General features: G+C 51.2%; 8 protein-coding genes across 8 annotated transcripts; 2 read left to right on the top strand and 6 right to left on the bottom strand.

Annotated features, from left to right (window-relative positions):
* Positions 1 to 37: 37 nt before the first annotated feature.
* On the top strand, positions 38 to 1,407 carry APUU_21175A (4-hydroxyphenylpyruvate dioxygenase family protein; the record flags this gene model as incomplete). Its single annotated transcript, XM_041699898.1, has 4 exons — positions 38 to 693; positions 742 to 801; positions 851 to 1,208; positions 1,273 to 1,407. The coding sequence occupies 4 exons, from the start codon at positions 38 to 40 to the stop codon at positions 1,405 to 1,407; spliced, it is 1,209 nt and encodes a 402-aa protein (XP_041552937.1).
* Positions 1,408 to 1,694: 287 nt separating this feature from the next.
* On the bottom strand, positions 1,695 to 2,471 carry APUU_21174S (uncharacterized protein; the record flags this gene model as incomplete). Its single annotated transcript, XM_041699897.1, has 1 exon — positions 1,695 to 2,471. One exon carries the CDS (start codon positions 2,469 to 2,471, stop codon positions 1,695 to 1,697), a length of 777 nt encoding a protein of 258 aa, XP_041552936.1.
* A 400-nt stretch (positions 2,472 to 2,871) lies between these two features.
* APUU_21173S (uncharacterized protein) lies at positions 2,872 to 5,412 on the bottom strand (the record flags this gene model as incomplete). The annotated part of the gene is made up of 10 exons (XM_041699895.1): positions 2,872 to 2,939; positions 2,993 to 3,129; positions 3,176 to 3,229; positions 3,285 to 3,320; positions 3,374 to 3,462; positions 3,513 to 3,547; positions 3,599 to 3,646; positions 3,693 to 3,805; positions 3,855 to 3,942; positions 3,993 to 5,412. 10 exons carry the CDS (start codon positions 5,410 to 5,412, stop codon positions 2,872 to 2,874), a joined length of 2,088 nt encoding a protein of 695 aa, XP_041552935.1.
* Positions 5,413 to 6,289: 877 nt separating this feature from the next.
* Positions 6,290 to 7,875, top strand: ERG11_1 (cytochrome P450; the record flags this gene model as incomplete). The annotated part of the gene is made up of 2 exons (XM_041699894.1): positions 6,290 to 6,484; positions 6,535 to 7,875. 2 exons carry the CDS (start codon positions 6,290 to 6,292, stop codon positions 7,873 to 7,875), a joined length of 1,536 nt encoding a protein of 511 aa, XP_041552934.1.
* A 780-nt stretch (positions 7,876 to 8,655) lies between these two features.
* On the bottom strand, positions 8,656 to 9,763 carry APUU_21171S (SDR family NAD(P)-dependent oxidoreductase; the record flags this gene model as incomplete). Its single annotated transcript, XM_041699893.1, has 5 exons — positions 8,656 to 8,724; positions 8,774 to 8,910; positions 8,964 to 9,448; positions 9,503 to 9,615; positions 9,671 to 9,763. The coding sequence occupies 5 exons, from the start codon at positions 9,761 to 9,763 to the stop codon at positions 8,656 to 8,658; spliced, it is 897 nt and encodes a 298-aa protein (XP_041552933.1).
* Positions 9,764 to 9,972: 209 nt separating this feature from the next.
* On the bottom strand, positions 9,973 to 11,721 carry APUU_21170S (uncharacterized protein; the record flags this gene model as incomplete). The annotated part of the gene is made up of 3 exons (XM_041699892.1): positions 9,973 to 10,349; positions 10,416 to 11,568; positions 11,614 to 11,721. 3 exons carry the CDS (start codon positions 11,719 to 11,721, stop codon positions 9,973 to 9,975), a joined length of 1,638 nt encoding a protein of 545 aa, XP_041552932.1.
* Positions 11,722 to 11,951: 230 nt separating this feature from the next.
* Positions 11,952 to 12,923, bottom strand: APUU_21169S (uncharacterized protein; the record flags this gene model as incomplete). Its single annotated transcript, XM_041699891.1, has 1 exon — positions 11,952 to 12,923. The coding sequence occupies one exon, from the start codon at positions 12,921 to 12,923 to the stop codon at positions 11,952 to 11,954; it is 972 nt and encodes a 323-aa protein (XP_041552931.1).
* Positions 12,924 to 13,012: 89 nt separating this feature from the next.
* APUU_21168S (RidA family protein) lies at positions 13,013 to 13,468 on the bottom strand (the record flags this gene model as incomplete). Its single annotated transcript, XM_041699890.1, has 1 exon — positions 13,013 to 13,468. The coding sequence occupies one exon, from the start codon at positions 13,466 to 13,468 to the stop codon at positions 13,013 to 13,015; it is 456 nt and encodes a 151-aa protein (XP_041552930.1).
* Between the last annotated feature and the right edge of the window lie 367 nt (positions 13,469 to 13,835).

Raw genomic sequence — 13,835 nt, 5'->3', positions numbered from 1 at the left:
CCGCCACACTACACTTGTATAGGTCCTAGACGCAAATATGGCTCCCTCAGCAATCTCCGAGCCTCCCTCCTCTACCAGCTTACCCTCCTCCATTGCCAGCTACCGCGGCTATGACCACGTCCACTGGTACGTCGGCAACGCCAAACAAGCAGCCTCATACTACATCACCCGCATGGGCTTCAAGCGAGTTGCCTACCGCGGCCTCGAGACAAAGTCGCGCGCCATCTGCTCCCACGTCATCCGCAATGGAACCATCACCTTCGTCCTGACCTCGCCCCTCCGCTCCCTAGACCAGATGGACCGCTTCTCACCAGAAGAGCAAGAACACCTAAGAGAGATCCACCACCACCTCGAGCAGCACGGAGACGGCGTAAAAGATGTTGCCTTTGAAGTTGACTCTGTCGACGCTGTGTACGGTGCTGCTGTAGCCAACGGCGCCAAGGCTGTGAAGGACCCTAAGACGCTAGAAGATGAGAACGGCCGTGTGACGGTGGCGACGATCCAGACTTATGGACAGACAACGCATACTCTGATCGAGAGGGGTGCGTATCGGGGGGTATTCCTGCCCGGATATCGGGTTGAGTCTGGTGCTGAGGACCCCATTTCTGCTATGCTGCCGGATGTGCAGCTGAACCGCATCGACCACTGCGTTGGCAACCAGGACTGGGATGAGATGGATAAGGTTTGCGAATAGTATGTCCTTCTTGCCTTGAAAACTTAAGCAGAGACTAACGAGCACAGCTATGAGAAAGCCCTCGGATTCCACCGCTTCTGGTCTGTCGATGACAAGGACATCTGCACGTACGTTGCCTTAATTATTATGAAATACCTAGCATACTAACCCCCACAGCGAGTTCTCCGCCCTAAAGAGTATCGTCATGTCGTCGCCCAACGAAGTCGTCAAAATGCCCATTAACGAGCCCGCAAAGGGCAAGAAGCAATCCCAGATCGAGGAATACGTAGACTTCTACAACGGCGCTGGTGTGCAGCACATCGCGCTCCTCACAGACGACATCATCCGTGACATCACAAACCTCAAGGCGCGCGGTGTCGAGTTCATCAAGGTCCCGGATACTTACTACGAGGATATCAAGATCCGGCTGAAGAAGGCTGGGCTGAAGCTGCATGAGGACTTTGAGACTATTCGTGCTCTAGACATTCTCATTGACTTTGACGAGAACGGGTATCTGCTGCAATTGTTCACCAAGGTATGTGAGCCCCTAATTGATTCTGATTCAGTTCATTAGTGGGTTGTAAGCTGATGGACTTTAGCACCTCATGGACCGTCCAACGGTTTTCATGGAGATTATCCAGCGTCACAACTTCTCTGGATTCGGTGCCGGGAATTTCAAGTCGTTGTTCGAAGCTATTGAGAGGGAGCAGGAGCTTCGTGGGAATCTTGTCTAATTCTACTTTCCTGTTTTTTTATGATTGTTGCATAGCATGTTATTATTTTCGTAAAATTAATGAGAGATCATTCCTTAGTAAATGAAACTGTAACTGTAAAGAATCTCCGCGTAACCAATAATGACACTGAAAACGTACGAATAGAAATAAGAAATCCCTAGCCCTAACTAACATGAACACCAGCACTCAAGCACCAAGTCTCAACCAAAAAACCCAATTTTCCAATTTGATAGTGAAAACAGAAATCTCACAAACAATTCAAAAAGAAAAGAACTCAACCGCCCTATTCAGTAACAAAAATACCCCCCCTCATCACCAAAAAACACCTGATTACTCATAGGATGGTCCAAAAGCCCGAGATAATAATTCTCATCTTGCACAGTCAAGAGGCCCTCGAAACACTCAATCTCCGCTGTATTATACCTCTTCTCAAGACCCGACATTTCGAGGGCCATCAGAATATCATCCTCACAAACCAGGCCGTACGCACCCAGCATGCGCAAGAATCTCAGCACGAAGTAGTTATTCGGCCCGCTGCGAGTCTCCCAGAAGGTCCAGTCAAAAAGGGGCAGGTCATCCCTGTGCAGTGTCCCGCATGGGATCAGCATCTCGTAGGCACTGTTGTTGTTGTTGTTGTTGTTGTTCTCGGCATCGAGAGAAGGGAAAGGCCTGTCGGTGCGAATGTGCTTGATGTATTCCTCGTCGAGGCCATCCTTGGGTCCGGACTCGACGGAGTAGGCTCGGTAGACAGCAGGGATTTTGGTCTCTGGGTGGATGCCGGTGTCCAATCTGTGTAAGAGGACCGTCCATTCTGTGCAGTTTAAGTGTTGTATTTCCCTGGAGATGCCGATGGAGATTTCGAAGAGGTCAGGGTCTTGCCAGGGAGGCAGCATAGGGTCCTGGCCCTCGGCTGTGGAGTGGAAGGTCTCCGGTAGGTAAATGGGTTCATCATTGTAGGGTCCTGTAGGATGGACGATGGGGGAAGGTTCCTTGTACGGCTCTGGCGCGTTTGGAGGCGTAGAATGGACTATGAATGGACCATTATATGGTTTTTCGGACGACATTTTGTAGGATATCGTGTCTTTCACGGTTGAGGTTCTTGTTCACCTGGTGTGGCTGGCGCCTTGGGTTGTTATGAGACCTGGATGGGATATTTATACATGTCCCCTTCTACTGCTGTGAATGAAGCCATTGCATCTTCTTCACAGTTTCCATGCACACTCACTCGGAAGTCAATATTTGAAGCCAAGAAGAAGAACCGGATCCATTTGTAGTATAGAAATCTCACAGATCTGCTGCTTCACTACTTCACACCCTCTAGACATTCACTTACCTCGCTATCTTTGATAGTAAGTGGAAGTGAACTGTGGTAGGCTTTCATGGAGATCTTTTTCATTTCCGCTTTCCGCTATAATCTAGCTACAGTGTGTAAGAGCCGACTAGACTCTCCATGACTGTTTCCAGTTACTTCTTCTTCGACGAGCTCGCACTCCCAGGCTTCGTCCCTCCGCGCCGTTTATATTTCCGCGGGTCTAATGCTACATCAGCACCTTTATGAAGAAACGTAAGAACTCGCAGTACATACCTTTCCTACTCATCAGGGCTCTATTCCTCGTCCCCTTTCCTCCTTCCCAGAATCCGCTTCCTGCTTTCCCGATAAGGTACGCACGACAGATCCCGCAGTTTTCGGGGCGGTAGATTTGCTCGCGAGAACAGAAGCCACTATAATCGTTAGACAAGCGAGGAGACATGTTCGTTGGATACTTACCAGATCATGCGGTTAGCGTGTTCATTTGGATGGTCCGTAGCTGCGTCGTGGCATCTAGTAGTCTTGGTTAGGTTTTGTGGGATATTCAGACCTGCGTGGGTTTACATACTTGTCGCAGGGAAAGACTTTAGCACAGCAGCCGAATCTGTTGGGTGTAAGTAAGATTTGGCATGTGTATATAGAGAAAAGGGCACATACCTGAACCAGCGGTAGCTTTTGCTATAGTGCATGCATCGGCCGCGACGGGGTAATTCTTGGCCTGCTACGATGCCAAGGATTTCCTTTGGCTTTGATGAACCGTCAGCTTGATCATTTATGAATATACAAATATACACACCTTCTTCCTTGTTGGGGCACGCTCGCGAGACGTGACTGCAAATATTAGTATTCGTTCCTAACTTTGTTTCCAAGATAAACACTCACATGCTGCAGACCCTACTCTGAGAAATTTCACCTCAGGAAGTTTGAAAACTGCGACAGTCAGCTACCAATATCTGCTGGAACATATCATGCATACCCATTTTACGATGGCACTGCCGGCAGTTGGCCATGGCGCTTTCACCGCGGACTGCGACTATCCCTGGCCCGGGAAAAGGAGTTGAACACTCTGCACATGTTGGGATGAACCCACTAATCGAGCGTAAGCATAATATAACACAAGAAACCATTGCCTGCATACCTAGGGAGAAGATCCACAACTGTACAGCCGTCCAGGTCCAGATATCCCGCACGCGTAGAGTTTTGGTGTATTAACAACCGACGGAACCCTGGGAGGATGAGTAAAGGACGCAGTTATAACAGGAAGAGGGATACCTACCAATACTCATTGAGTTTGAGCATTTCTTGCAGACCTCCACCTTCGGCGACAATGCGCCACTGCTGTCTTTGGTCTGGGGTATATTCCTTACATCCAACTGTTCTTTGCATCGGTCACACTTGACTGTAATATAGAGGCCAACAAGCTCAAGAAGTTCAATTCCATAAAGTTCCAGGTATGGGAAAGATAGAGCAACACCGTACTCAGTTGTTGGCTCTGGCATATCTGGTACCGGTGCACCACCGTCCTCTTCGTCGTCTGAAAAGTCGTCGTCAGTCGTAGAAATATCGGTCTCATCGCTGCCACTCGTGCCACCACCGACTGTCCATTCCGGGGGCCGTTGAATAACGTGAAGATGCGGCTTATCTTCGTCTATGATCGAATGATCCGCAGTTTCCGTGGGCTGTGGTTCTTCTGGCATTGCGGGCTCGGGCTCGGGCTCGGGCTGCTGCGGCTCGGTCTCCTTGACGACGGTCTTCGCAAAGTTATGAATATTGCTAGCTAAGTAATTTATTTGTGATACCAGGTTTAGTTGAGAATGGTCCTTGATCCATTGCGAGAAACCAACTTCAACGGAATGCGCCTCGGCCCCACGAACCCCTTGTAGCTCAACGGAACTAGGTTCGAGGGGATACAGTGCGGGGACTGAAAGTCTGACTGTTTTGACTGCCCGAAGTGCAATTGGGAGCCGGTCGACCTTTGTGGGCTGGATAGGTATGATGAACGAGGAACCATCTCTAACTTTCTGGAATAGCGGCAATCTTCCAAGGCGAGCTTCAAGCTGTTTTGTTTCGACTGCCCTCCGCTTCTCTGCCTGAGCCCTCTCTTCAGCTGTGTAAACTGGACGGGCCTCAATCACTGGCGGGGGAACCACTCTCTTAGGTTTAGGCTCTGGCGTCAATGATAGTGAGCTCAGATTGTTCACCAAGGGTTCGCTAACAGCCTCTTCCTTCTTGGCGTTCTGTACAAACTTGAGAGTTGGTCCACGCTCAGTAGTGGTAAGGAGTCTCTCCAGATGTCGGTCCAGCGTATTGATCCAGTTGAGGAGGGTTCCACGCCCGCTCATTCTCATCGAGCTATCAACGATGTCGTCAAATCCCCTGGACACATTCTCCTGGAATGCGGCTCCGATTTCAGGGTTATCCACTTTCAGGGAGGGCCGTCCCTGCCCGGGATACTTCGAGGGTACGTGTAGAGCACATTCTAAGCGGTCCAGCTCGAAAGGAAAGTCTGGATCCGAAGGAACTAGCCCGAAGGATAATGTGATTCCCGACTCATCGGTGCTCTCTGTAGGGCGAAAGCGCCGCCTGAGTTGGTTGATCTGAAATTCTCTCGGGTTTGAGCTCTCTGTCTGGGAGATTGGACGTTGGCCAACACTGTTGCCAGCATTGGGGGTGGAGGTTATCGGACGGCCAGACATTGTGTCGTACCAAGCTTAGCGGGGAAGATCTGTATAGACGAGCTATGGGCAACAATGCACTCGGGTTGGATTGATTAGGTAAGGCAATATGAACGATAGCTTCTGGCACTAAGACATGGCTCTCCAGCCACGAAACTACATATAGACAGGGCTCGGAAGGCGACCGAGCAATAGCAATGAGTCAAGGTGAGTCAGTGTGAGGTGCAGAGTGTGACTCCAGTTTGGGTGGCGTTCTTGGTGTGGTCCTACACTAAGCCTCTTTCGGAATACGATGGCTGCCTCAGGCTGTAAGTATGCCTCAGGTATCAACCAGGCACCAGCTCAACTTCTGTTTGTGTCCGCTTCCTTTATCCATCCATCCCTTGGATATCCATTGCGTGTCATTCAATGCAGACTAGTCATGACACATCTCAACAGCTCTATCTCTTGGGGAATGGAAGATCTATGACAGACTGCTCTTGAAGACGACGAAATGCCTCCCTGGGTGCCTTCCTGCATAAGTCCAAGATAAGGTCCGGCCTCAGTTTCTTCGAGTCGTGCTCTAGAATGCTTCCAAGGGGCTGTGCAGAGGATCCAATGCTTATGAATGTTTGGCATCGTCCGACCGTTGTTTCGAGGATGTCCGAGCATCCGTTTGATGGGCTGACCCGGGAGTGCAGCTTCCCGGCCCGCCAAGATTGTCAGCCACAGCAGCAGATGCTCTGCAAGACCGAATAACTGCCTGAAAGAGCTTGCCAGGCTGCAGTAAATGCATGCCAGAGACCCAGAGACGATCTAGGGGCTCCATCAATCACCATGGCCAGATTACTTATGCCGCCCCGTCTGTTATTTCTTCGGCCTCGTCTCCCCTCTCTATGCACCTTGAGCAGCCTTCACTATGATCTCGCCAGTTCTGTTTAGTGCCTACGCCCTTGTGAGCGTAGTTGTCACGATTATCTTGAATGTCGCTCGTCAGATTCTCTTCCGTAACAAGAATGAGCCTCCAATGGTCTTTCACTGGCTCCCATTCGTGGGCAGTACCATCACTTACGGAATGAACCCTTACAACTTCTTCTTCTCTTGCAGGGAAAAGGTAATTGTGCACAATAATTGCAAATGGGCATAGCTAATGATGATGACTAGTACGGCGACATCTTCACCTTCGTGATGCTCGGAAAGAAGACAACGGTGTATCTGGGAATCAAGGGCAACGACTTCATCCTCAACGGAAAGCTCAAGGATGTCAACGCAGAGGAGGTCTATGGCCCACTCACGACGCCTGTTTTCGGATCTGACGTTGTCTACGATTGTCCCAATTCCAAGCTCATGGAGCAGAAGAAGTTCATCAAATTCGGCCTCACCCAAAGCGCACTCGAATCGCATGTCCAATTGATTGAAGCGGAAGTTCTGGACTACCTCAAGACATCTCCACGGTTCAAGGGGAACTCGGGGGTGCTTGACGCACCGGCGGCCATGGCTGAGCTTACCATCTTCACTGCTGGTAGCGCACTTCAAGGGGAGGAAGTGCGCAAGAAGCTCACCACTGGATTCGCTGACCTCTTCCACGACCTTGAACAGGGTTTTACTCCAATCAACTTTATCCTCCCATGGGCACCGCTTCCGCAGAACCGCAAGCGTGACATTGCTCACGCTCAGTTACGAGCAACATACATGGATATTATCAATGACCGACGCAAGAAAACCGAGCCACAAACTCCCGATATGCTTTGGAACCTCATGAACTCTACGTACAAGAATGGCACCCCTGTACCAGACAAGGAGATTGCCCATATGATGATTACCCTTCTCATGGCCGGCCAACACTCGTCTTCGTCAATCAGTGCCTGGGTCCTGCTCAGGCTGGCGTCGGAACCTCGGATTCTGGAAGAACTCTACCAAGAACAGCTCGACAACCTTAAACATGATAGCAATGGGCAATTTGAACCTCTACAGTACAAAGACCTTGATCTTCTTCCATTCCACAAGAGCGTCATCAAAGAAACACTCCGAGTCCACCTGTCCATTCACTCCATTCTCCGCAAAGTGAAAAACCCAATGCCAGTTCCCGGCACATCCTACGTTGTCCCGGCTAGCCATGTCCTTCTTGCCTCTCCCGGTGCGACTGCGCTCAGCGACGAGTACTTCCCCAACGCAAACGTCTGGAACCCACGCCGCTGGGATAACCAACAAGCCGGCAAGGAAGAAGAAGAGGGTGGAGAGCTAATTGACTACGGCTATGGCGCGGTGTCAAAGGGCACGAACAACCCGTATCTCCCGTTTGGCGGAGGTCGACACCGGTGTATCGGCGAGAAGTTCGCATATGTCAATCTTGGGGTCATTGTCGCGACTATTGTGCGCAACCTGAAGCTCTACAACGTGGGCGACAGGAAGGGCGTTCCTCCGACTGACTACTCGTCGATGTTCTTGGGCGCCATGCAGCCGGCTGTTGTTGGCTGGGAACGGCGTTTCCCTGAGAGTTCGTAGCCCGGGTTCTCAAGATTCAAGGATGATACGTGGACGAAGAATGTATACTGGGGATAATTGTAATAATAATGGAACATTTCTTTGATTTTTATCCCATCTGACCACTGAAAGTGGTAAACACACTTGTTGTAGAGCGCCCGCGCATTGACACCTTAAGTGAATCTTAAGTGAAGATCTTATGGCGCCGTCAACTGACGAGAGCCCAGGGCAGACACGAGGAATGCATGATAAAAATAAAACACGAGGACTGTCACGGCCCAGGTCGAACGAGAATATAGCAGTCATCCGCGAAGTGCTCTGTGTCTATCAATAAAGCCCTTATTATAGAGGGTATAGCAGCGCCATTATCAAGCGACCTAGCAGGGTTTACTCCGGACTCAGGACTCTGTTAGTTTCTGCCAACGCATCGACCCGGTGACCCCCAGATCGGCATCATTCCTGCATCTCATTATTGCTGACTTCGTGCTTCATGCAGTGCAGGGATCGCTCCGGGCCTCGACTCTCAGCTCCAACCCTCCATCAGCAAAATACTGCCTCCTCGACGGCGACTCCGAATGCCAGCTACGTCGTGATTACCAATACGAGTCCGAAGTACTTTACTGTATGTAAGCCGGCGTAATAGAACAGAGCCTGACGGCGCATCTTACACGGACTTTTATCGGCAGAGGAGCTGACTTTCCGTTTAGGGCAGTAATTTGTATCTAGGTCCATTTGGTATCCATCTAAGCATAATAATATAAAACTATATCCAATGAACATATCTGAACAATGCTATTCTCCTCATTCCTGTCCATTCGCCAACAAAATGCGGCCGCCATCGACACAAAGCGAGATTCCGTCGACATATGCCTGGAAGATGCAATCAGTATAAGCTGGATTGAGCCATGCAGTTACTCACTCCAGCCTTGCTAACCAGATACAAAACCGTCCCAGCAATGTCCTCAGCATTGCCTGCCCGCCTGGCCGGGACCTTGTCGAACAGCGAGCTGAAGATATTCCCCTCCGCGCCCACAGGGTTCATGTTGCTAGGAACGACTATACAAGATGAGTTAGTATAACAGTGAGGAGAGATGATAAACAGCACTCACAGCCCGGATTGATGCCCACAACGCGCACATAGAACCGGTTATACTTGGCCGCCAACAACCTAACCAGATGATCCGTAGCAGCTTTACTAGACGCATAGCTCGTCAAGTCTACATTCGTCGCATTATGCATGCTCGCGCAGGAACTCGTCACCACAACGACTCCGCGCCCTTCATCACGACCTTTCCTGCCTTCGTTACTGTCGAGGTTTCGATCCGCCGCCGCAGCAAGCAGCGGGAGAAAAGCGACGCTGAGGAAATAGTGCGCGGTGGTGTTCACCCGGAACGTATCCTCCCAGTCCTTACCATCAATGGACCACATCGAGGCCTGGAGTTCCGCCAGTGGTGCAGTGAGGACGTCGCATGGTCGAGAGGGATCGCGCCGGATTCCGGCGTTGGAGATGAGCATGTCCAGAGCTGGCTCTTTGGACGAGATTGTTTCGGCGAGGTGCTTTATTGCGCCTTTGGATGAGACGTCGCAGGCGATTCTGCATTATGGGTTGAGTAGATGGCTTGTATAGGTGAGTGCTTGCTTTGCTTACCCTTCTGCGCTTCCACCGAAGCGACCTAATTCATTCAGCTCGCGGACGGTTTCTGATATGGGGTCGCTGAGGAGAGCGACTAGATATACTTTTGCCCCGTTTGATACCAGGCCCTATAGCATCCCGGGTTGTTAATTGTGTTTGCTCGTTGAGATATAGGGCTCGTACCCTAGAGATCATGAGCCCTATGCCACTGCTTCCGCCGGTGACCAGCGCAACGCGGCCTTTGACATTGAACAGCCCGAGGGTGTCAAGAGACATTTTGATTAGAAAAGCGGTAATTATATCAACAAGAAGTTAACAATGTATTTATCAATATTTATCATCGGCCTGCGTACTAAGAGCGGGGAAGTTGGTAGGTGTCGGACCCCCCGATAGCCACAATAACCCAACTCCGACTCTAGAACAACTAATCAAGTACCATAGAGTATACTACGGTTTTAACTCACTATGCTGCTTCCCAAAGTCATTCACTCCTTGTAATGCTCCCTAGTCCTCCTCTCCGCCCGACTCAAACACTCCGCCGCCACCCCATCATCCCTAGGAACCAACCGGACCTTGAAGTCCCTCGGAATAGCAACCAGGGCTGTTTTAAACTGGTTGTAATCAACATAGTCCGTGTTCGGAGGCGCGTCCTCGCTCGCAACAATCTTGTACGTCGAAATGAGCCGAAGCAGCGCCGCATACAGCAGCCGGGATGCAATGTACTGCCCAGAACAGGCGCGCGAGCCTGCGCCAAAGCTCAGATGCGGCAGGCTGGTGACTTCGCGCTCTACTGGGGGGGTTAGGGATTTGAGCCAGCGCTCAGGGTCAAACTTTCCGCCGTCGGGACCGAAGTGGTCGACGTCTAACATTTTGAAGTCAGCCCAGTAAGCCAGGGGTAGGGGTATCCAGGATATACTGTATAACGTACCATGATTACCAGCTTGGGCGTTAATGAGGATCATTGTCTTTGGCGGGATGATTGCCCCGTTCCAGTTCACCTCTGTCACTGTCTTGCGAGGCAGGCTCATCGCGCTGACTGTGTAGTACCGGCCGGCCTCCTTGATGATGGCATTGATATAGGGCACTTTCTCCTCGCTAACGGCACTGGTCCAAGCATCGCGGATATCAGGGTAATACCGCTTTATATCCTCATACGCACGATCCTGCCAGACCTGGCCCTCAGGGGTAGACAACGACCCAATAGCAGAAGTCAATGTCCCCGGGATCGTCTCGAATCCTCCAGACACCAGAGACAGACAGATTGAAGAGACCTCGACCCCGGTGAGCTTCGTCTCTTCGTCTTTCAGGATAGCCGCGGAAATGCACGGCTTATCGGTGCCCTTCTTGATCATCTCGCGGACTTTATCTAGCAGCAGGTTGAGGTATGCGTCTCGGCGCTGGCGCAGCTCCTTCGACCGCGCATTCTTCTCGTTATTCGGGACGTAGCGCAGCGCAGGAATATAATCCTGGAGATTCTCCGACGCGCTACGCAGCAGCGAGATCGCCGAGCCAACATGCAGGATCTCGCGCAGGAGGTCGTCATACACGGCGTCCATGCGAATCCCATAGCAGAGCGTCAAGGTCGTGTTCAGCGCATACCGCTGGATATAAGGTCTAACATTCAGCTCGATAGCCCCGTTCGAGCTATCGCGGTACATGTCGCGAACGATGCAGTAGCTTTCCAGATCGAACATGGGGTGGTAGTTGCGCAGGGCTGGTCTCCCCAGTGCTGTTCCTGATGCCTTGCGCTTTTTCTTGCACGAGTCGTCCCAGGGTGAGGAGCCGATTGTGAACCCCTGGGTGCTGCTGACGACGCCGTGGAAGGTGTATAGCTTTGGTCGGTCGATGATGGCGTTTTGGTGGCCCAGTAGCATCTTGCGGCAGTCTTCGAAGGAGTTGACGACCACTGCGCGAGTGTTGCCGAGTTTGATCTGGAAGACTGAGTGGCCGTATTGCCTCCACCAGCCCTCACAGATGCTGGCGTGGTCGTCGCCGAGTTTCAGGAGGTGGCCGAAGACTGGAATTGCGCCTGGGATTTCAGGGAGGCCTTTGATATGGGGGATGTCGGTTGAAAGGGTCATCTGGGAGGTTATTGAAGTGTGCAAGACGACGTGAGTGAGGCTTACCTTGTAGATGAGGTAGAGAAACAGGGGAATAAGCCCTAGAAAGTAGCTTCTGGGGACTACGCCCCAGAGAGCCAAATGGTCGTCCAGGTTCAGGTTCGTCTTGATCATGTTGATCTTGCTGTTGGATCCTGCGGTTGAGACGAGTCCTGCAAGTGATGAGATTATATACCACGATGGATACGCAGTTGGTGATGTCCGACAGACCCCTCAGTGACTTTGCTATCGAGGCTGAGTGTCGGACAGTCCGACGTGCTGATACTGTCATCTATCAGGGCAGGCATACTTGAGTTAGTCATTGAGTACTATGGACAGCCTTGTATAGCATGTCTTTAACAAGTTTATTTAAGAAACTGCCTGATCTGCCTGTCCATCCACTCATTATCTTCGTCATTACTCCCCCCTCCGGCAATATGACCCCAGACCGAAGGAATCACTGCCAGTTCCCCATGCTGCAGAAATTCAACCTCCTTCTGACTTGCCTCCCACTTGAAATACTGATCCGTACGACAAGGCATAAGCAGAATATTTGCTTTCAGCCCGCGCAGTGCACTTTCAAGAGCTCTCCCCTTGCTAATGTCCGACCGCTGCCACATCCCCAACATCGCCAACAGATCTCCAGGATGCCAGTCCTCGTAATTCTTCCCGCCTACAGCTTCAGACCATTCTGCCAGCGAGTTGAATCCCTGTTTCTCGAAAAGCCGCCTCTCGAACCATTCGGCGCTGGTCAACCACGCGGAATACGCTCTTCCGAACGCATGGAGACCGCGAATGGGCTGTGCGTTTTGAACAGAAGAACTGTTGTAATCAACGGAATGAACAAGAGCAGCCTTTGGGCCCTCCAGAAACTGATAGTTGTGTAGACTGGTTCTCGCAGACGAACATATAACCACAGCGTTTCGAACCATCTCCGGGTACATGGCTGCCCAATGATATGTACACTGCCCGCTCATGGAGAATCCAACCACAACATCCAGCGCTGAGATACCTAGATGCTCGGTGACAAGTTTGTATTGGGCCCGGACGCAGTCCTGGTAGTCGATGGTCGAGGGGAAATCGGGCGTGTTTGAAGGACTCGACGACTCGCCGTTGCCGAGGAGGGCTACCACGATGACTCGGTAGTCACAGAGTGCGCCAGTGACGAAGTTCAGTGTAGTGTTGATGCGCCCGCGGAAGCAGGTTGGGATGAGTGCTGTTTTCTTGCTATCTACGTTGAACTCGCGATACGCCAGGCGGAGGGGGAGAGTGTCGCCATTGTGGAAGGTGAAGTCGTAGAGTTTGTAGTATTGAATGCCAGTGGGATCGTGAGGCATAGTGAGAATAACATAAAAATAGTTCATTGCTGGATTTAGTTGTATTCAAGCTTGAAGTATTTATATCGGAGAGACCGACTCATCCAGCCCTAACTCTCATAAACCGCCGTCGCCTTGATTTCCACCGCAAAGCGCGGATCAGGCAGTTCTCTGACCCCAATCGTCGCGCGACTAGGCGCACTCGCCCGGTCCGACCAGACCTTATTCCACTCCTCATTCATGCCCGCATACTGTGTCTTCATATCCAAGATGTAGACGGTCGTGTCGACGATGTTGTACAGATTCGCCTTCCCCTCGGACGCACCCTGGATGATGCTGTCGATTCTGCGCAGAATAGCAGCTGTCTGCTGCCGCACGTCGATTGTGAATGTGCCGTCGGTGTTTTCAGTCACCCCCTCGTAGGTTCCATCAGGGCTGACTGCGGCGATTCCGGAGACGTAGACTGTGTGGTGCGTGGAGGGCTGCACGACGCGGGCGTGGGAGAACCGGGTTGGGCCTGTGCGTTTCTCGGGGTCGAGGAGGAAGGATTGGCCGTTTGGAGACATTTTGGAGTGTAAATTAGCAATGGAGGTTTGAGACGAAGATTAAGTGTATACAGCTTGTAGGTATTTATTTGTACATTGCTGCATGTTTCGGACCGTCCGACAGCGCAATTCCAAAGTCGGAATGGAGCATGATCATGACGTTTATGGATATTCTCATTGAAGATTTGGAGGTCTTTCCATTCCCCCATAAGTTGGCTGCATGGACTATTAGTACATGGACTATTGCTGCGTAGTGCCTGTTATCCTGGCAACGTCAACCCCAGGTGGAGATGCCCACCAGATAGCTGGACTACAGATGGAGACGATATCTTAAGCCAACAGATAAGACTGTCATAGATAATGCCCTCCATTCCGATTGGAAGTTAGC

The sequence above is a fragment of the Aspergillus puulaauensis genome, chromosome 2, assembly GCF_016861865.1.
Source record: "Aspergillus puulaauensis MK2 DNA, chromosome 2, nearly complete sequence".
Taxonomy (NCBI): domain Eukaryota; kingdom Fungi; phylum Ascomycota; class Eurotiomycetes; order Eurotiales; family Aspergillaceae; genus Aspergillus; species Aspergillus puulaauensis.
This window is presented reverse-complemented; position numbering and strand designations above follow the sequence as displayed.